The sequence below is a fragment of the Myodes glareolus genome, chromosome 25, assembly GCF_982192425.1.
Source record: "Myodes glareolus chromosome 25, mMyoGla1.1, whole genome shotgun sequence".
NCBI classification, from domain to species: Eukaryota; Metazoa; Chordata; class Mammalia; order Rodentia; family Cricetidae; genus Myodes; species Myodes glareolus.
This window is the reverse complement of record NC_142050.1, coordinates 2,703,765-2,726,351: the sequence shown is the minus strand read 5'-3', so window position 1 is coordinate 2,726,351 and position 22,587 is coordinate 2,703,765. Positions and strand designations below refer to the sequence as shown.

Sequence of the window (22,587 nt, the reverse complement as noted above, 5' to 3'; positions counted from 1 at the left end):
CTTTCTCTGACAACTTAAGGTTTTTTGTTTGTTTTACCTACAGAATGGAGAGAAGGTACATGAAGTAGCATGAAAAGCTGAGGTGAGAATGGAATACGATAGACACCATGGAAGAGTTGCTGCAAAGTATATAAAAGACAATCTGGTAGCATGTATTGACCTACAGGGAAATGAAGCTGAGAGTAGAATCAGAGAAAGGTCCAGGAAATGTATCCGGGACAATAAAGTGCCACTCAATATCAGAGAAAAAGTGTCAGCAATCAGAAGTGAATTGATGCTGAGAACTTGCTCCTGTGGAAGAAGTAACATCTAGAGAAAACCTCCAGTAAGCAAAACTGAGATGAAGACTGGGGTACAGTGACTTTCAGCCCTAGCCATAGTAAAGCAGTCTTAGAGGGATGGAGTTCCAGATGAAATTTAAAAGCAAAGAGGACACAAATTACCTCAGAGATAATATGTACAGAGGAATAGAACTATTCATTATAGACGAATATATACAATTAGGTTTCTAAACAGTTTATCCTATTCTTGCTTCTTAGGAAAATACATTTATAGCAATGACAAGTTTAAGAAAATAAAGATGGCTTATTTAAGAAAATAGATTAAGATAAAAACGATGGTAATCTGTATATCAGAAAGAGTTAAATTCACTTTAGGGAAAGAATAGTCTTCAGAAAAATGACTTCATCAATTTAGATAAATAGAGAAGACATAAAATTACTTCAGCTGATTGACTCCCATTATAGAAATGAACCATAATTAGGAAATGAAGCAGTAGAAAATGAAGGATAAAAAGAAAAACATGTTGCAGGAATGGAAAGCATGATTTGGAAGATTAGATAGACAACTACCATAGACAGAGACATCTGATAATCTAACCTATTCTTTTGCTTTAAAATTTCTTTTTCTTCAAAATCGTGTAAACCATTTGCAACATCTAGCAACTTCTTATGCAGATGGTATGGGTGAATCAAGGATGAATAAGAAAAGAATAGTAGTCAGAGGTAATACGTGAGTGGGTAGAGGTTGATTTGCATAGAATTCAGAACAGGAAGGGACATAGGAATATTGATCTCTTTAGTTCTGAATGACAGTGTGATGTTAAGTTAAAATGGCTAACCACCATTTTAGTTGATGGAATGGTGGGTACAAAGAAATATAAAAATGGAGGAGAAACTGGAAGAACTAGAAAGACTAAAGAATAGAAAACAAACAAAACTTGTATAAGAGAAAGAAAAAAATGAAGGTTTAGGAATTAGCAAGCTTGACATATCAAGGAGAATTTTAAGACAAACCAGTTCTTGCAGAGGAAGGGAAGGTGAAAGAAACTGAGTAGTGCTTGTACAGAGGGATAAAAAGACACTAATTCTATTTTGATATTTGTGGTAATAATTCATCGTAAAGCAAGATACGTTTGTCATCACGCTGTACATTCTGCCCAAGGTGCTGCTCCCCTTGGAATAGAGACAGGGTCTAGGCCGCCCAATGTCTTTGACCTTCTGGCTCTGGTGATTGATAAAGAAAAGTCATGCTTTAAGTAAATCATCCAGGAGCACTAAAGTTCAGGCCCCTGACAATTGTCAGGCTTAGAATAAGAGGGAAGTGCGTCATTAATCAGTCTAAGGAAATAACATGGGAATGAGACAAGGCAATGACCTCCTACCCTGGGTGACTCCTTGGATTCTCATAATCCCCTCTCATGTGATCTTTCCTCCTTGGTGCTCTTCCTCCCACAGTTTAAAAAAGGATTCTATCGTGGCCCTTAGGACACACAGCAGTACAAACTGACTTTGGGGAATTCAAATGTCTAAAACGTTAGAAAGGCTGCTCACTACATCTTTAACCAGGGAAATCAAATAACAAAATCTCAAAGGGTCTTCAAATTACTTAAAAGGGAGGAATTATGTCAGAATACTTTTAAATGACATTAAATACATAAATATTACAAAACTAAGTATAAATGATTTTACAGCTATGTTTTCAAGGACCCTACTCAATGCCAAAATTGTACCAATATCCCATAATTCACTTCAGATTTCCTTTTTAATCATATTACAGGGTAACTACAATCTTTATTTATGACAGCACAGATGTCACACTCAAAAGTTAGTCATTTTGTGCAAACTTCTAATCAACTCTGAAAATGTTAGTGTCTTGATACTTTACAGTCATACAACATGGTGATATAATGGGAAAGGCACAACTAGTATTGTAGTGACTTGTTTATTGAAGGAACTTGGGAAATTCAAAGTTAAATTATAAAAGCACTATCACTCTAGACCTCCAAGTTGACAAGGTATAGAAAGCAACAAAGAGCTGAAATCTCTGATAAATGTGCACATGATCAATAGAGAAGCAAAGATGGTCAAATGTTTAGATGTTCATAAACAAAGGTTGTAACTCAGCAACTCAGTTCATAAAAAGCTTCAGGTTATAGTGATAATAAAATTTAGTGGAAAGAAATGATTGAGATGGGTCAGTTGGTTACTGAAAAGAGAGAGGGAGATTTTGGCACTGTAGAGAATACACCAGGCTATGGATTTCAAGTCTTCTTAGGTCATGAACACCGTTGTTTTGGTCTCTTTTCCAGTATCTGAAATAAAATACCCTGACAAAAATAGTTTAAGAGTGAAGAATTTATTCTGCTACTCAGGTCAGTTCAAGGACACAGTCCATCATGACAGGTCAGTCGCAGAGGCAGAGACTTAAGCTGCTGGTCACATTTCATCCAGAGTCAAGAAGCAGAGTTGATGTTTGTGCTCAGCTCACTTTGTCTATCTGGTGCAGTCCATGACCCAAGCTCAGGAGATGGTTCCCACCTTAATGAACCTAGCCAAGATAATCTCTGACAGGTATGCCCAGAGGCCCATCTCTCAAGTGATTCTAGATTTCAAAGTTGACAATTAAGATTAACCATCGTAATAGTGTAACAACAACTATACAAACTAATGACCTAAAGCAACAATGCCTGGCTAATTGGGAAAAGACATAGGAATGCTTCACCTTAAAATGGAGGATTCATACCACTCATTTTTTTTTGCTCTATTAAAATGCATATAAAAGTATATTATCTTATGGGAGTATTTTTGGAGAGAGTATATACATGATAAATTGTAAATTATATTTCAGAAAGTCAACTGATCTTTAAACTTACATTTACCCAAGGGTAGTAGAGTTAAGAAGACTTTTTTTTTAGAAAAAAAAAAAGAGCAGAATGTACATTTGGAGAACAGCATACCCACTAAGGATCTTTCCTAAAACAGGAAGACATTTTGTCAAAAGGAAAGAACTGCATTTGGATTGTGAAGCCCTAACTAGATGCATGTATGACCTGGGAAACACGCACTCGAAGGCTTAGTTTTCTCATTCCTAAAGTAGAAACAACTCAGAAAGAACCTTACCTTACTTTACTTCCTTCTTGGTGCTGAATAAATGTGTGTGGCTTTGTATTGAAACCAAACCAAAACAAAAATGTCACATCTCTATATATTACCTACTAGTTACAGCTTATTCACCCTCAAGAATCCAGCTATTTCAAGATAAAGCAAATGAATAGCAAATAAACATACTTTTCCTTCCAATAAATGTCAGTTTCTTTATGTATCATACATATTCAAAACTTTACAAAAAGAAAAATAAGTATTTTCAGGCAAAAGAAAGGTTTCATATAGAAAATTTAAATGATATAAATGATGAAATATGTAGTCCAATCTGCCCTTTGATTTCAGATTGAAGTCTGTGATAAATGATAGTAATAAAATTATACTTGTACTGACTTTCCATGGTTTTCATATTTCCAGATTTAATATTTCAAATATCATTACCCAAAATATCCTTTGGAAAGCAAAATATGGAAAATTTTCATGCTTTTTGGTGCAATGTATTACCATGTACAAGAGCACATACCAAATTCTATTTAACAAAAACACACAATGGTCCACTCACAGAAATTGGGACTTAACTCAGTTTTAAGAAAATTCAGGAGTTAAAGATTAATTTAACCATTTTGTGTAGTAGTTGAGGTGGTGATAGAAATAAAAAATGAGAATAATACAAAGCAAGAGAGGTGAGAAAGAGAAAGAAGAAAGAGGAGACAAAAAAAACAAATGAAGAAAAATTCATGGTTTCAATAATAATGTGGAAGATGTATGATGCCTTTCAACTATACTCTAAATCTTTCATCCTCATTCATTAATTTATCCTATTTACAAATACTAACTATGTTACGTACAAAAGACATAATGTGACTGTTTGTTATATTATCTACACCGGTAACCCTGTGACATGAAAAAAATTAAATTTACTTATTTCAAAAGCGGAATATTTAACAGCACAGAATGTAATACAGTTGGTGATTCCAAGAAGATCGATTGAATCAGAGCCCCAGGTTTGGATCCTTGCTCCGCCATTTAAAACTCATACCCAGGGAAGTTGACTTAAGTTCTTCAAGCCTCAGTGTTGTCATTATAAAAGAACTATAATCCTTTCACAAATGCATAGGGACTTTGTGAGGCTAAGGTAAGTTAATGTGTGTACTGGGCCCTTGGCACTCAGTCGGATACACTGGGCAAATGTTGGCAAGCGGCACGAATAGGCACAGACACGGGAAGAAACCTTTAAACATGGAGACTACAAGCCCTGTATCTCATTGTGGCTCTGCCATTAATTTGCTGCATGACCTTTATAAAGGTCACTATCTTATGGTTCCCTCCTCTATTATAGAAGTTTGAGTATACACAGTCTGTAAGACTGACTTTACTTGTGATGCCAATTATAAGTTCAGCATTCCCTCAAGGCACTCCTAGAGTTGCAAATTTACCGGACTTGAAACATAGTGAAAGTTTGGAGACTCACAGCTAAGGTTTCTTAAAACTAAAGAATACCAATAAAAAGTTGTCGAGCAAAACTATGTATGGGGCAGAGTACAAGTAATGCCTAAGCATAAGCTGCCACCTGCTCTCTCCTAGAAAAAACATTGACAGCCTCCTCTCTCAGAACCAAAGTATCACAAAGTACATGGACTGTGTCCAAAAGAGAAGTTCACCCCAGTCTTGCTAATCAGTGTTTGTTGGGGATTCATTGTCCACTGGTCAAAATTTTCAGGTCTTGTGACAATCAAGCATATGGACTTTCTGGTATGGCTCAGCCCTTTTAAGTAAACAAAGAATCTCTTAGGCAGGACATTCAAAGGACTTAAAGAGATACCCCAGAGTAACAGGCAGGCCTATTTTTGGTCAAGATTAATTTTGTTAGTATATGCTGTGAAAAGATGGACTCTTACCCAATAGCCTGCAAACACTTATTGACTAGAATCTGCAATAAGAGGTGAATTCTACAGAGCAAAACAAACAAACAAAAAACGACATCTTGAATTTTGCAAGAAATTGGATGGAGGAAGAAAACATTACTTTGAGTGAGGTAACCCAGACACAGAAAGACAATAATCACATGTACTCACTCATAGGTGGTTTTTAAACATAAAGCAAAGAAAACCAGCCCACAAACCAAAATCTCAGAGAACTTAGACAACAATGAGGACACTAAGAGAGACCTACATAGATCTAATCTGCATGGGAAGCAGAAAGTAGAAAAAGACGAGATCTCCTGAGTAAATTGGGAGCATGGGGACCTTGGGGGAAGGTTGAAGAAGGGAGGGGTGAGGCAGGGAAGGGAGCAGAGAAAAATGTAGAGCTCAATAAATATCAATAAAAAAATAAAAAGATTATAATAACCGGGGGTGGGAGGGAAGGGATGAATTCTTTGCATGGACTCAAACACACATCATATATGTACACTCTATAATGTAAATATCTTTCTATTTTTTGTTATTGTTTCAGTTTCTCTGAGATTAATTTAATCAAACTACTGGTTATTCCTCTAAATCAGCCCTTAATGGGTTCTAACATGTAGTATGAAAGGGACAGGTAAACAGAGGTTTCTGTCCCGCCGGCAACTGAAGCACGATTAATAAAAAATCAGAGAAACATGGTCAACTCAAGTTCTATGGGCATCATTCTCCTTGCTGTCTGTTTCTGCAGTGTGGGAAGAAACACAGAAAGCAATTCAGGCTGCCCCAGAGGTTGAGCTGGGGAGGGATATATAGAGGGGGGCATGACGTTTTGGCTTATGAAGTACTGGTAGGATTGGCTTACACTCTCACTGTGGTCATTACTGGGGACAAAAATAGAGGTCTGAACCTCCTTTGAGTTTCACTCTTTTAAAGATGAGTTCCTCTGCATGAAGAGATGACCACAATACAGAATTTTTTTTCTTCAACTTTAGAGCATGCCAGAGAAACACAATCAGATCCTTCAGTGTTCTGCTTCCCCAAAATTAATGTCTAATAGTCATGTAAAATTAATTTTCAAGAGGTTATTCATTTTCTGACATGCACAATGCAAGTACTTGCAAACAACTTTGGCTGCAAAGCACTGACTCCTCAGTTCGGTCCACAAAAAAAAAAAAACCCCAAAAAACAAAAAACAAAAACAAAACAAAACAAAAAAAAAACCAAAAACAGAATAAAACTTTGTACCTCCATCTTCACTTTGTATTTGTTTCCTTCACTTCGGGGTCACCTGCTTACCCCTACATACAGGAGTAGTAATCACACAAGAAGTGCCCACCTGAAACTGTTGATACCTACCTGTCTCACTCTTTGTCAAGGATGAAGGTAAAAACAGGCAAGTAAGAGGTATCATACTGTCTTTGTTATATCAGCTTTACTGATGTCTGTTCCACTACAGCCCAGCCCCCAACACATATACAAAGTACCCAAATTAGGCAGGCGGATCTCTGAGTTCGAGGCCAGTCTGGTCTACAAGAGCTAGTTCCAGGACAGGCACCAAAAGTACAGAGAAACCGTGTCTCAAAAGTCAATAAACAAAAATCAAAAAAACAAAAAACAGAAACAAAGTACCCAAATTTTGACAGTCCCAGTCCTAAACTTGCAGCTTCTATGGCTTCAGGAACAGAAGCACCACACAAGAAAGGGGCAATTGTCCAGGAAAAGAGGCTTCACCCTGGAGGAGTGGTCATCTCAGAGCCTGCTCATCTTCTCCAGCAGCAAGGGCCAGACTGGGACACTGTCCAAGGCCACACTTGATGCGAACTGCTTTATTAGTTCCACCTCTTGCTCATTGTCCCAAATTTTCCTCTTAAATTTGTTGTTAATATCCATATGACAAAGATGAACTTGATATCACTTATACTTTTGTATCATTTTCTCTTTCCAGTGCACACTGAGTAAATATCCTTTCCCTAATTTTCACCAGTACTTGACTTTGTGCTTGACATACATACTGGACATAGGTACCCAGACCTTTGAAGCTGCAGGGCGATTGGTAAAGAAAAGTCCCCAGACTATCTTGATACAAAATATATAGCTTTAATAAACAGAAGTAAGACTTATAACAGCTTACACCAGAATCCAACCGATCTGTCCGGACACAGGAGCCAGGCGAAAAGAGAGCTAGCGGAGCGCATTTGCAAGGTTTATAGGCAGGCTATTGCCTGAGGGCGGCACGCCCCGAAAACAGAATATGATTGGCTGAACTCCCCTATCACACCTTGACACGCTGGGCATAGGTGGCTACACCTTGACGTACAAAACATAGATGGCCACACAGTGACATACTGGGCCTAGGTGGCCACATCTTGACACTGGGCAAAGATGACTGCCAGAGTCAGGACTTTTGTCCTTAAACTTTTTATAATATGTATAATTAAGTTTTTCATATATTGATATCAAGTTGTGCCCTGCTCTTAGTTCTCTATATTGAACAAAACAGGAACTTTCAGGCTATGTCTTGCCCTAGGTCATTCCAATTTTTTTCTTTTTGAATTTAAATATAATTTTTATCATTTCCCCCTTTTCTTTCCTTTCTAGAGCCTTTCTCCTGTATTCCATCCCTCCATCCTCTTTCAAATTCATGATCCCTATTTCTTTAATTCTTGTTAAAAACAAGACCAAAATAAGGGCAACATCAACAGACATACCAATGTGAAAGGGGTATCTCATGGTACCTCAATCATACACAAAGAGCTTTACCTGACTCCATCTTATAAGCAGCATTTTTATGATTTAAAGGAATTTTCACAGACACACAGCACTTGTTGAGCACCACCCATGAGGCACAGACTGACAAATAACTTGTTTCTAAAAGTGAAAAATATCACATTATCAATGTATCTAGTCAGAGTCACATGGACACACAGATGTACTAAAATCAGAGCAGGGAAATTGGGCCCAAGAATTAATAAAATACATTAGATATGGAAAAGAGTGTGATAATCTTATCTGAGACCCACAAATGAGAAAACGTAACAATGTGTTGACCAATTTCCTGCCGTCTAACCACCCAGTGTAAGTGCCAAGGAACAGACAGACACAGAACTCCTGACTGTTCCAGAGGACTCAGCTCTGATTGGTCCCGTTAATGGTGTGGGCTACTCAAATTGCTGGTCACTCATTTGTCCACATGAATTAGATTCTGACCTTTGCCTCTGATCCTTCATGGTCCTGCATCTGCACTATATGTTTTAACCCCAAGGCGGACTCAAATCTGAACCTGTAGTTTGACCCTATGGTGGGTCCTGTATATAACCCCTGAAGGGTTCACTTTACATGTCCACCAGCCTTTTGCCTCTGTTTCCAAGGTAAGCCTCTTTAAACCCCTTTGCTACTATTATGGCTTTAAAAAACCGATTCTAGATATGATATAGTCTACAAATGTCCATATATTGATATTTCTGTGTGATATGCCATGTGCAATCTGCGAGGATTAGTAGTTAAGATTGGAAGAAGAGAACCTGTGCTTGCCAGCAGTCACATATCAAGGGAAATCTGGAATCCTTGGCAAATTTCAATCAAGAAAACCAATATAGCTTGTGAATTTAATGTTATTCAATAAACTCTGACATTTTGGGAGCACAACATGTGACTGCCTATGTTTCAGACATAGCATGCTTACAATACTGCGTAAGGCATGAGGGCTGGTAAGTTCTAGAATTCCAGCTCGTCCTGCGCTTTGTCTTCCAACACCGTTGACAGTCTCCCTTTTACCTGAGTGAACTACTAGCCAGATCATTACCATCTTTTGTCTTTAGTACCAAACCTCATGAATGATCTAGATACAGTGTCTTTATTTTTCTGTTCCATATATTCTTTGGGGTTATTTTGATTGGCTTCTTCAGCCTAGGACTGAACCTATGATTCTTAGTCAATTGGGCCGATTTTATGTAAAATGACTTAAATTCCCTACTCTTCCTGTGTCTGTGTCTGTTAACTCATGCCTTTCTGAAGTTTTCCTTCTCAGGAAAGGGCACCTGTCTTCATTCTCCTTGACTGTGGTGTGTTCTAATATCTCACTTTGGATAACTTAGTACAGGTTAAGTGGTGGTGTCCAGTTCTTTTTCTAGTCTCGCATTCTTAAAAGCTTAGTCAAGTCTGTGCGAAGATAAATGGTATCAGATTTAGTCACCTAGCTCGCTTTGGTCAACTTCTAGCCAATATCCAGTAATCAGTAAACTCCCACTGATGCACGTGCTGAACATAGATGACCCATCAAAACCATTCAAGACCAGTGCAGAGCCAGAATAGCTCTGCACTGAAAAACAAGCTACTGAAAAACAATAAGTAGTTTGTTTTAACTAACAGAATTTGAAATAGTCTGTTAAGTACGGTAACTAAAAGTGTATTCCTGAAATGTACTACTAACAATAGCACACCCAATTAACTAGAAGATTGTCAGTTTTTCTATAAACATTTGATGAAATGACTTCTTGTTAATCAATCTATAATCAATAAAAGAACTTTTTTCTCTTAATTTAATACACATTTTTTACTCCTGCAGTCAAGCTGCTTTTACCAGAAGAAAAGTCAAAAATGTTCTAGTCTTAGTTGAATAATTTAGTTATGTTTCCTCCCAAGCACAATCTACAGTGAAATTAGTTTAGTATTTGATAAATGTCACTGCCATTTATTGTAACTGTCTGTTCTGAAAGTCTGTGAACAATTGCTTTGTGAACTTTATGACAACATGTTATATTTATAGGTCTTTCACTCATTATTCATTTGTTAAATCAAATTTTAGTGAATGATTTTAAATTTTTTAACTTATTCTTTTATCTTAGTTAGTTACTTGTCTAGTTCTATGACAAAAGCAACTTAAAGAAGGAAGGGTTTAGGTCATAGAATATTAAAGGTGTGTTATAGTTGTTTATGCTTTGAAATATTTGTTTAATAATGCAAAGATATGTTGCATTCTTTTATGTTATACATGGTTAACTTTGTAAAGCTGAGTTACTTTGTTTATCTAAGACACCTGATTAGTCTAATAAGGAGCTGAATGGTCAATAGCTGGGCAGGCAAGGGATAGGCAGAACTGGAAGGCAACAAAAATAGATAGAAGGAAAAAGATAAGAGGTCAATTGAGGAACAAGGAAAGAAGGAGAAAGGACATCAGGGGCCAGTCATCCAGCTATACAGCAAACCACAGACTGTGAAGTAAAGAAGGGTATATAGAATAGACAAAGATAAAAGCCCAGAGGCAAAAGGTAGATGGAATAATTTAAGTTTAGAAAAGCTATCTAGAAATAAGCCAAGGTAAGGCTGGGTGTTCATAAGAAATAGTAAGTTTCAGTGTGATTATTTAGAAGCTTTAACCCCAAAGAGTAAAGAGTTAAAAAAAAAAAACAGATTTATTTTGTTTACATGTCCAGGAACTACAAGTGCATCATGCCAGGAAGGTATGACAGCTACAGAAGCAGAAGGCTGGTCACATGATCACATGCCTTCACAGACAGGAAACATATAGCAATGACTGCTTTAGCTTAGGGAACGCTGCAGCCCACATCTAGGGTGGATCTTCCCATGATAATTAACATACTCTAGATAATCCCTCAGACAGATGCCCACAGATATGTTTCCATAGTAATCCTAAACCTCATGAATTTGACAGCTAAGATTAACCATCATATCATCATGCTGAAAAATCTAAATATTAAGATGTATTAATTCATTGACTCACATTTGCATTTACACTTCAATAATATATGTATATGTAGACATTACCATGAAGTTCTTTTAAAGATCTATGAAAAGAAATGAAATAGATTATCAGGTCTGTATCATAGTAATTACAGAGCAAGACATCCATGGTAAAATGCTCTGCATTGGTACAAGACTTCAGTCCTTGAAGGGAACATTTGAGCAACAGTGGATGTTTCAAGCAATCTTCAAGCAATCACTGAACTATGCCAGGTAACAGGATATTCAAATTACATATTTACAATGTTTAATATAAATTTAAACGTTTCTTTCTTCTTAGATTGAGATACATTTAGGATCTGCACTATTTAAAAATACTCAATGAAGCATGACCAAACTCCTTTTCTTCTTTTCCTATGCAGTATTATAACTGTGCAAGTTTGAATGAATTTATCATTGCTATGGAATCATTAATATATTCTAGTACGCATTCTGATTACTTTTTAAAAAATTTTGATGCTAGTTAGTGATAAGCAGCTGTGAGCATCAAGACATGATTGATTTAATGGTCATAACATTTCTAGACATCGACTAGGGGAATTAGACTCATTCATTCCAAAATGAAGACTCTGAAATCTACCATTTAGCACTGTCTGTCTCAGACTACTACAAGAGAAGGCTGAAGGGAGACACACTAAAGCCCATAGTTACCCTGATTAAGCAAAATCAAGTTATTTCACAGAATGATGAGTCTGATCACTTCAAAGAAGTGATTCTGTGGCACCTGTAAACAGCTCTCTAGGGGTGGCTAACTACTCCTTAATAGTTGGCCATTTTCAAGAAAATCTTATAGTCAATCTACATAATTCATGTAACTTCTGTCAGATGACTTCTGGCACTAAAATGAGAGATTATATTGCTCAACAAGTGAGAAACGCTATTTGATGTATAATTAGAGTTCATCACTGTCAAAGTAATTTAGAGTTGTGATTTTTTTATGAAAGTTGAATTCATGCAATTGGCACAGACTAAAATTACTATAATTGTATTAGACTGTGATTACAGAAATCCAACGAGTCAACCAACCAAGAAAACTAGAATGAGATACTTTAAAACATTACACCACCAAACATCAAGGTCAAACTTTTCTAGGCTGTAGTAACCAGCTATAATGATGCTAGAAGACACATCAGATCAGTTACTTAATCATTCAGTTCACACCTCAAATGCATTAGTTCCTGTAAGACAGGCAGAGTTATGAAGTGTTTCAAGAACAGGGTGCTGCTTACAATTGCTACATGGCTAAGGAAATTATGCATATTACCCCCCAGAATACTTTCAAAAACTAAATTAAATAATCAATGTGATAAAATTATTCCAATCCTGAGAAAATAGTGGAAAATATATGGATAAGCAGAGAGGGCAGGGAGGAAGGGAAGTGGAAAAAAAATGTATAGCTCAATGAAAACAATAAAAAAAACCACCCCAAACTTCTTTATGACTTACTCTATTTTATACAACATAGTCTACTATGCAATTTCTTTTTCATGGGGTGTGGGGTGGCCCTTTGTTTGTTCCAGCCGCCCGGCTAGCTTACACCCAAAATAACCATACAGAAATTGTATCAGTCAAATCACTGCCTGGCCCATTATCTCTAGCCCCCTATTAGCCAACTCTCACATCCTGATTTAACCCATTTCTAACACTCTGTATATCACCACAAGGTCATGGCTTACCGGGAAAGATTCTAACCAGCATCTGTCTCAGGCAGGAGAACCATGGTGTCTCCAAGAGAGCTCTCTCTGCCCTTCTTCCCAGCATTTAGTTCTGTCTACTCCACCTACCTAAGTTCTGCCCTATCAAGAGGCCAAGGTACTTTCTTTATTCAAGCAATGAAAGCAACACATAAACAGAAGGACCTCCTACACCAAGTTCTAATAGTGTCTGGTTAGTTATCAATTCCACGAATTCTCTAACATGAAAGACATTGTCTAACTTGTCACTGTAGTTATGAGGGGTTATGCTTTCTATAAAGTCTGACGTGTAGCCATGTGTGGTAGTACACACCTATAATCTCAGTACTCAAAGACAGAAGCAGGAGAATCTCTGTTACTTCATAGCCAATTTAGTCTATATAGTGATTTCCAGGCCACTCAGGGTTATACAGTAAGGTCTTGTCTCAAGACTACTAAATAAATATCTGATGTTAAAGACTTGTTGCTGTATTCATTCGGCATAGATCAAGGCCAAGCATAGTAAGACCATAGTAGAATTTTCATGTTAAATAATTAACTACATTTACACTATTTTTTTTTCCAGTGTGCTACCCAGATTAGTTCATTGGCACCATATCAGACGTGCAATGACTTAAATAATTTTACATGCTTTTATACTATTTTTTAAAGTGTTTACAATTTGTACATTTGTTATCTGCTTTAAATTTCTTCTTCTTATTGTGGAGGCCTTTCTGTTACTGTTTGTATGTTATTTTCGTTTTGGGAACTTCCTTTATTTTTTAAGAGATCAGCAAAAAACAATTTCTCTTAATTTTCCGTCATCTGGTAATGACTTCATTTACTCTTCATATCTGTGGGGTAGTTTCACAGGTATGAGATTTGATGTTAACTGTTTTGAATTTTTTTCTCATTTAGCATTTAAAAGATAATTTTTCCATTTTGACCTCCACTGTTACTAAGAATAAATAAATACATTTAATTCAAGGTTTTTTTTCTTCAAACAAAATGTAACATTTTCCAGTGATTTAAAAAGTATTGTTTCTTGGGGTCTGGAGGGATGGTTCAGTGGTTAAGAGCACTTGTAGCTCTTACAGAGGATCCAGGCTTACTTTACAGTACCACACAGAGACTTAAAACTGTCTGGTACTATAGTTCTTAGGGATCCAATGTTTCTTTGTTTTTCTGGCTCCTTGGGCACCCAGGCATTCACATGGTGCACATAAGTACATGCAGGAAAAACACTCAAACACATAAAATGAAAGCAAATCTTTTACAAAGTATTGTTTTCTTGTTTCTTAGTTTTAAACCATTTGATTATGGCACATCCTAGTGTGTATTTCTTTAGCATTACCCTGCATGTGGTTTGATCAGCTTCTTGAACCTGTAGATTTTTTTCTTTGTTTTTTGTTTTGTTTTCTTTTGTTTTTCAAACTTTCTTTTATTATGTTTATTTCTTACTGATCTGTCAGTTCTACGTGTTTTACTGTTTCTACCACTTGGATGATACCAGTTTAGATACTTTGTTCTGTGAGCTCAACTTTTAATTTATCTTCTGTCATTCAACATGAGAAAGGCCTATCTTTAAGTCCATTTGCTCTATCCTTTCATCCTTATACTGTTGAGTATATCCAGTCAGACTGACATATGTAAATCCTACTGAAATTCTTCATATAAATTTTACTACTCACCTGTAGTAGGAGGCCGCTTGTTTGTTTCATGGCCGCCCAGACCCTCTAAATAATCACACAGAAACTGTATTAATTAAATCACTGCTTGGCCAATTGCTTCAGCATATTGCTAGCTAGCTTTTTTTTTTTTATCTAGAATTAACCCATCTCCATTATTTTATATTTTACCATGAGGCTTACTGCCTAATGGCAAGGTTTCATCATGTCTGTCTCTAGCAGCGGCTCCATGACTTCTCCTGACTTTGCCTCCTTTCTCCCAGCATTCAGTTTAGTTTTCCCTACCTAGCTCTGTTCTACCCTATCAGGCCAAGCCAGTTTCTTTATTAACCAATGACATTCGCAGCATACAGAGGGAAATCCCACATCACTCCCCTGAAATTGTCTCTTCTTTCCTTTTCATCCTTTTATTTTAACATCAAGAGACTTTGTAATTGATGTTGAATCTTTATCATGCTTGTTTATAACTCTTATCATATAATTCTAACATCTGAATCCTGTTGTCATTGGCATAATCTTTTTATCTTATCACAATAAGATTATAGATTTGCTGGATTTTTATGATAAAGAATTTTCAAGAGTAGTCTGATTATTTTGAAAGTATTCTGTTGATTCTGTGCTAGTTTTCCTCTCATGGTCTCCTTTTTTTCTTTTTTTTTGGTTGGTCTAGTTTTTATCTTCTTGCATGAACTTTGAGCCTTGGTTAGGCTAACAGGTGCACTGGTGCTGTGGAGGGTCCTACTTGTGGTTTCTTGGTGTTGTGGAAGAGAAATAATAAAAGATGTTTGCTTCAACTGTTCGTTTTTCTTCAGCTGCATGGGATACAAAAGAAATAAATTGTAATGTAGTTAAATAGAATTTTATCTTGCTCATGTTTCTTTTCACTTTGTGCCTATATTGGTATGTATAACATTTATGAAAATTTTTTCTACCTTGAGGTTATCAATAGTCTATATATTTTAGTAAAACTTTTAAAGTTTTCTCTTCACATTTTTACATTACCTTTTAAACAATGATTTTAAAGATGTATTTCTAATTTTTTAAATAAATTGTTGACACATTTGTGGAACTGATCTTATCACATCAACTGAGCATGATATTGAAATGTCTAGTCACTGCAGCCAAAGAAGATTTAAGTAGAGATTATAAACGGAAAAATAAAAACTACTGATGACTACATAAAAACCCCCAAGGAATCTACAAAACCCTTTTCATAACTAATAAAGCATGCTCCTATGGTTGTCAGACAAAAGATAAAGGAGCAATACATTGTCTATCTATCTGTCTGTTTATCTGTCTATCTATCTAGCATCTCTATCCATCTCTATCTACCTCAAATGTCTGTCTATCTGTCTTCCTGCCTATCACTATCTATTTTTCAGTCCCATGGAGCTAATACTAGATTCATTGGACTCCTACTTTTTATGTATCAAAGGCTGGCCTTAAACTCCCAACCCTGCTTCAACACCCCAAGTCCTGGTAATACACCATTGCCTATTCATGTGTTTATTTTGTAAGGATATCACCTGTACCCAGTCATCTATCTTCTCTTCAAATCTCTATGATCAATATTTACAAAGAGCAATAATGCAAGGCCTCTCTCTTCTGCTGTTGCTGTGCAAAAGAGGATAGCGTGGTGCAGACACAAATGAACGAAGGAGAAGTAAACAGAGATATGACCAATGGACTTCCGACCAAAGGAGAAATGTCTTCAAAGAAGAATTGATAGCCTTTTTAGTAAAGGGTGCTGAAGCAAGGAATTACCCCCTCTCAGAAATCCATACAGTAAATGAGACTGCGATCTAAACCACACAACTCACACCATGAAAACCGATTCAAAATGTCCAACAGACCTACAAAATAACTTGTTTAGAATCCATGTAGGAAAAAAGCACTTCAGTCTAGCAATAGGCAAATAGTTTTTAGACTTGACATCAAAAGTAAGATCCATAAAAGGAAAAAAATAGTAAATTGTATTGGGTCCATAGGTTTTTACAACATGGCAACCATTTGTGATCTAATAGATTGATGACACAATTGTATGGCTGAAAGGAACTGAACATATGATTTAACTTCTACTTAATAAATTGTCACTTGTTAAATGTTGTTTCTATAATACATTCAAATACATATTTTTCAAACTTTTCTGCTACAAGTTATCATTTATTACTTGAAAACGAAGATATGATTCTTTGTGTTGGCTTGGTTAAATGATGAAACAGAACAAAAACGTATTTAGTAAAAAAAAAAAAAAACCCTAGAAGCCTGGTTATTTATTGAGAAAACAGAACTTGAATAATTTCTTTTATGGCTGAAAGAGACATAAGGAACAGATTGGAGGATGCAGATTCTCATGAATGGGTGACTGAATACAAGGATAGAAATGTAGGATTCAGTTTGGTATGCATGTCTCTTAAGCAGTTAGGGAACAGAGATCCTATTTTGGATTATTAAAGTTATATGTGTAAACAGAATACATGTTTGCTTCCTTATCCAAAAAAGAAAATCCAATAGACAAATCAAAAGGAATGAACCTGCTTATTAGAGTCAAACTTAATAAACACCAAGATATTAAAATCATAAGCCACATTAAATGTAAGTGGCAAGTAGCAGAAACACACCCCAATTATCAATTGTTCCATGGTGAATGGGGGAAATAAGTTCTCACTACTCTGAAACCCTCCCTGCAGCAGTTGGTGCTCTGAGCTAAAATTATCCCTGGGCTCTCTCTCAGTAACCCCAATTGATGTCATCACTGGGAAAATGACAGGAAACTGAAGGAAACAGCTCCTGTGTTAAGTCTGATATAATTACTTTTTCAAAAGCCCAAGTATCCTGTTCTCATGTTGACAGGGAAAAAACAAGCTTTGCAAGTGAGGAGGCTGACAGACTTCAGGAAGCTGTTGGAGGCATGGGTCCTCTGGCATGGCATGGAAGGAAAACCTGCAAAACTAAGCTCACCAGGAGAAAAGATAAACTGGAAGAGAAATAGAGGCTTTGGTGCCACATGTAATGCCATAAAGCAAGTTAGTAACTGTACCTAGTTGAACTAGAACCTACCAATAAATATTTTGTTTTAGTTTTTCCCCAAATCTCCAAACAAAAGATAGAGGAAAGGGGGAAAGCTTTGACAAGAGGAAAAATGTCTTTTTCTCAGAGGTCTTAGTCACAGGTGCATTAATAGAGGATATCAGCAAGAATTGTATCTGGCCTGTTCTACCTCCTGTGTACAGCTACCTAGGCCAAGGTCACCAAGGAAAGTGGGACCAATGATTGGAAAAAGATGCTTACAATGCTCATCACTGAAGCAGAGGGAATAGAGTATATGTCGAGTTTCCGCAAGCTGACATGAAAACAGCCAATTGATTTTCATAGTTTGTCAAAAGTCACTGTCATTTTTGGAGAAAATTAAAAAGAAGCATGTTTAACTGGGCCGACAACGGGCTGGCAGAGTGGGTGAAAATATTCAAACATCTTCCCAGTTGCCACAAAACTCGGGTGGAACCGTCCCCAGAGGTGGAGAGAGCAAGGGGATGGAGTGTCAACAAAAGAGCTAGCCTTTGGAAGCCAGAGTTGGCCACGGAAGCCCTGCTGGGAGAAGGGTTTCTCTTTCTTCTCTTTCTGATTCACAGTCTTGTCCTTTTCCCAAGGCTGCTGGAGGAACACTTTAAACCAAATGTGGATGATCACAAACCCGGGAAATGCTAAGGTTCCTGACTCACAAACTCCTGTTAATGTCATTAGGAATTCTACCCGCTCACTTCCCTAATAGCTGAAGTTAGATCAAACACATTCCAGAAGTCAGACCTTGGCATTGTAAACTCCCATGAATCAGGAAGAGCTGGGATTGGCAAACTTATCAGATGGCATCCCCAGTCTTACAGCCCCCCCAAACACTGAGGAGGTTAGAGAAGGAAATTCGAGATTTAATATATGAAATGTGCTGTCTTAAATCACCACCACTAATTTTCCCGAGACAAACTTTATTGGAGACAGCAAGCAGCTCACTGAAAGGGGAGGGTCATGCCTTCTTCCTACAACTGCTCTCTGAAGACGGTAGTATCTTGAGCACGGGTCACAAGCAGGCACACGTCATAGTCACACATGAATTTCCAGGAGAGTGCCTGCAGCAGTATTTTTCTCAATTACATTTTTTCCCTTGTTTAACATATACTTTGGTTTTATTTAGGGGAAAGTGAAACAAATAAAAGACCAACTTGCCACAAGTGAGAATAGAGTTTCCCCTAGAGTTAAGAAATGACACAGCTGCCCTTTTCTTTGAAGGGATTCTTGTCTTCTGGGATACCCTTCACCAGAGGATCCTCTCCAGCACGTTCTTCAATATAGTTCTTTATTTCTTCAGAACATTTGGACACCTGAAGTTTCAAAAAAGGGAGCGGGGAATCAAAAGAAACAAATTAGGTCAGGAATATTGAACTTTGCCATAGGCTTTTTTTGAAGTTGTTAAAATTTAGTAAATAAGATTTAATTTTTAAAAATAATGTTTCAAAAATTCTTCCCATGCTCTAAGATTTTTATTTTATTCTATTTATATATGTGATATAGTCTGTGAGAAAAGTACTTTATTGTTCAAGAAGCAAATGCTTGAAAGCCATTGGAGGAATAGTTCATCCATGAAAATCTCTGTTCATGTGTCACGTGATTTCCTTCCTCTCCGAAATACACTTGTAACAAACCTATTTTCAAATTCTCTCCATGACAGTCAGCTGTCAGTCACCCATCACTGTTGTCATACAAGCGCTTATGCCACACGCCAGAACTCCATGGAGTCATAGTGCTGTTCACAGAAGTGGCGGGGAAAGGCTGACTGGAACTGATATATTTGTCCACCCATCTAGCTCTAAGTTGCGCCTCAGAATTCCTTTGACGAGTATGGTGATGACTATAATAAAGACTTTTCTAAGGGGGTTATGGGGTATCTGAGATTCTGGCATTTAGAGGATCAGCTTAAACTTTTCTTCTACTGGGAAAGGATTAAATAGTTTTTTCAAAAATTCTGCCAGTAAGAGACAAGTTTCAGTTTTTTTTTTAAATAAATAAAGGAGAATGAATGGGAAATGAAAAGTAAGACTGACTAAACATAAAGGTCTATTTTGAAAGTAAGAGTGTGAAGTAACATGGGTGCTATCAACAATGGTTTGTGATTTAAATTAGTACCCTTTAAGAGAGCCTCCCTAAACACGTTTACATATATCTCTCCAAACATGGACAATTATAAATAAGTACAAGCACAGTGTTAACACATCACACACAATTATGAAACATAAACCAGTGATGATAAAAGAATGAGATTTAAAAATAAACACAAGTAGAAATCTCATTATTATATCTTTTTTCCTTTCTGTAACTGAAAGCCGTGTTTGCATGGCACTATGTAGAACCCCTGGTCCAAACTTTCATAGGTCAAACAGTTACAGGGATTAAAATGTGGTGATAAATAGTATCCTGCCAAGAATCTGACCATTGCTGGCACTCATAGTCTGTGTGTTTTAGAGGAATTCTCAGTGCTGATAAATAGAATGTTAAAACCTGGAGTCTATGGGTCCAGTGAAACATCTGGATATGATCCATGTTCCCCACTGTTCCTGCAGAAGTTTTTACACTGGGCTTCTGAAAATGTCAGTGATCTCCGAAAGCGGATAACGGCTCCTTCTAGGATCGAGAGGCTACATCTGACCCCTAATTAGTTAGCTGCAGTCAGATGTGAATGTGCTGGAGCACTACCCCAGGTGTCAACAGAGACTGGCAGGATAACATGGAGGGCTCCCCAGAAACACTCTGGAAGAACCTGCATTGTGGTTCTCTGTGGTGTTGAAGAAGGAATTAGTTAGCCTCTCTGGGACTGAAGTGCTTTTCTTTGCTCAAGTGAGGGCTCCAGTGGTGTCTAAGAGTCACAGTGCTCACCTGGCACTAATAGAGACCTTTGTGCGTCATGCTGAAAATGAAATGTTTGAGAACGCTGAATCCTGAGATGGCCCTCTATGAGTCTAGGAAGAATCACCCTAAATCTTTCTGTCTTCCTTGCAGACACTTAGAGTTTCCTGAATCGTGTGTGCCCAGGGTTTGAGGTGATTCCCAGAGAGAAAGTGTAAGCAAGAGATGCTTGTTTTTTACACTGGCACAACCAGGATGCTGCCTGATGTCCAAGTTGAATTTAAAGAAGAAACTTGTCCTTTCCCATACATCCCTGTAACTTCTACCCAGTGATGTTAACTATGCAAACAGCTCAACTTTGCAAAGGCAAAACATTATTTCAGTATACGCAGTGCTGTTTAATGTGCAATCTCTCCGGGCAAACTCAGGGCTTTGTCACCAGCCAAAACAGCCCTTCAAAGAAAGAAGATTGCTCTATGGTTCTGTCAAAGGCCCTATTCCTCGAATCACATGACCTACTTAAAGTTACAAGAAAGGCAGATATCTCACTGTGGAATCTACGAACAGTGTGAATTTGTATAAGGCAAATAGCTAAATGGCCCCCGGCGGGGGGGCATAAAATAGTGAAACTCAAAAAGTTCCAGACTCTTCCAAAGATCACTGATGGATAACAAAACTCTTATGATGCGAGTTTGCATTCTGTTTACTTATGCGCTTCATTTCCATTTCTTCTTTTATTTTTTTTCAAATATTAAACTATAAACAGAACGTAAAAATCAAATAGTCCAGAGTGTGGCTCAGAAGTGACCACATATGCAATGCCCTGAGTTTGGAACCCAGCATCCCAAAGTTTTAAAAATAAAATCAGTTCAAAATATTCTTGATGAAGTGAAAAGAATAATTTTCTTAGAGATGACCAAATTATCTGAAAGTCCTTTCCTGAACTACAGGTTGCCAGACGGAATAAAAAGATGAATGTAAAAGGCTCCTACGACCAGCAAGAAACTGAAGTAAAACTCCCAAGCTTTCCATGGAGTTTCCGTGGTAACTCCTGATTTTTTTTTTTCTTTTTCTGGCTAGGCTGCCCTGGAACTCTGACTCTCCTGTCTCCACTTCCTAAGTGCTTGGGAATTACAGACGCAGACTGCCACACCCAGCCTGTACTCGTTTTTTGTTTTGTTTGTTTTTTTTTTTTAATTTGCAACCATATGTCCTTTAGTATAAATATAATTATGTTTATAAGTAAGTTCAGAAAACACTGTATTAGTCATTTGCATGCTTATAAAAAGAGTTGAAAACTGTGTAAGATGTTCAAACAAATAACTGGAATTCAGGCAGTTTGCTCTAAAGCCCCCGTGGAGTCAGGGTCTTTGCAAAATCAAAGCTAACATGACTGGGAGGTTTTAAAATGTATTTTTAGAAGAACTCTTTCATTCCAGAATAGAAGTCAGCAGTTGTTTTGGAGATTGCTTATGTTCTTTTTAGGCTATCTTGATGGTATTTGACTTTATATTTCTTATTAATTACGGATTCATTCTTTACACCTTTAGCAATTTCCCCACATCATCCAACAGCTCCAGGCTTCTACAGAGAAGCTGCCAGAAGAAAACCAAACCAGTTAACCGTGATATTCTGACCTTGTTAATATTTCTGAGAAGGAATTCTGGAATAGCCGGCCACCTTACCTGTTGTCTCTGCAACTTCACTTCTTTGCGAAGTTGCTCAACCTCCATCTTCAGCTTTTCCTTTTCCGGCAGATCCTCGATGTGAAGGGCAGGCATCTTTGCCCCAGAACTGGGCCCAGGAGTCACTTGTGCAAGGCAGCTACTGGAAGCTCCTAGAACCAGGAGGCGTCCCCAAATATGCGCAGGCCCAGGCTACCCGTCCCCCATCTCCCCACCCCCTTCGCAGGACGTGACTGGCTGGGGAACCTCCGCTCCCAGCTCCCGGGGGCCTCTGTTTCCTGCCCAAGCCTGCTCCCGATGGCCTTTCCCAGAGTCCAGGCAACTTCCAGGCGGCTTCTCCAGGCCCAGCAGCCCTGTATCCAGGCAGCTTGGCGAGGGTTAAGTATGAAATGTCCTCCTGGCTGCATACCCTGCTGGACCACGTAGCAGCTCTGGGCAGGCCTGGAGCTGGACCCTTGCCACACCCACGGGAGCTGCTAGGTTGAACACAAAAGTTTTACTTTTGTTCCTTTATTTTTATTGTGTGTGTGTGTGTGTGTGTGTGTGTGTGTGTGTGTGTGTGCCCGTCCAACTTACATCCGGATTTTGTTTAAAGG

At 37.6% G+C, this 22,587-nt stretch overlaps 1 protein-coding gene across 3 annotated transcripts; it reads right to left on the bottom strand.

Annotated features, from left to right (window-relative positions):
• Positions 1 to 12,019: 12,019 nt before the first annotated feature.
• Positions 12,020 to 22,195, bottom strand: Gng11 (G protein subunit gamma 11). 3 transcript variants are annotated; one of them, XM_085683979.2, is made up of 3 exons: positions 21,992 to 22,195; positions 18,633 to 18,787; positions 12,020 to 15,223 (listed from the first exon to the last, which is right to left on the bottom strand). In XM_085683979.2, exons 1-2 carry the CDS (start codon positions 22,085 to 22,087, stop codon positions 18,662 to 18,664), a joined length of 222 nt encoding a protein of 73 aa, XP_085540105.1. In that variant the 5' UTR covers positions 22,088 to 22,195; the 3' UTR covers positions 12,020 to 15,223; positions 18,633 to 18,661. The 3 variants fall into 3 exon arrangements, with proteins under 3 accessions (XP_085540105.1, XP_048292758.1, XP_085540104.1); XM_048436801.3 differs by lacking the exon at positions 12,020 to 15,223 and adding an exon at positions 18,378 to 18,535; XM_085683978.2 differs by lacking the exon at positions 12,020 to 15,223 and having other exon boundaries at positions 18,378 to 18,787; positions 21,992 to 22,192.
• Positions 22,196 to 22,587: the final 392 nt, after the last annotated feature.

Excerpts from the sequence above, each read along its gene's own strand:
- Gng11 (XM_085683979.2), bottom strand. The coding sequence starts at position 22,087 with ATGCCTGCCCTTCACATCGAGGATCTGCCGGAAAAGGAAAAGCTGAAG. Across the intron at positions 18,788-21,991 it reads TGAAGTTGCAGAGACAACAG|GTGTCCAAATGTTCTGAAGA; the intron begins GTAAGGTGGCCG and ends TTGAAACTTCAG.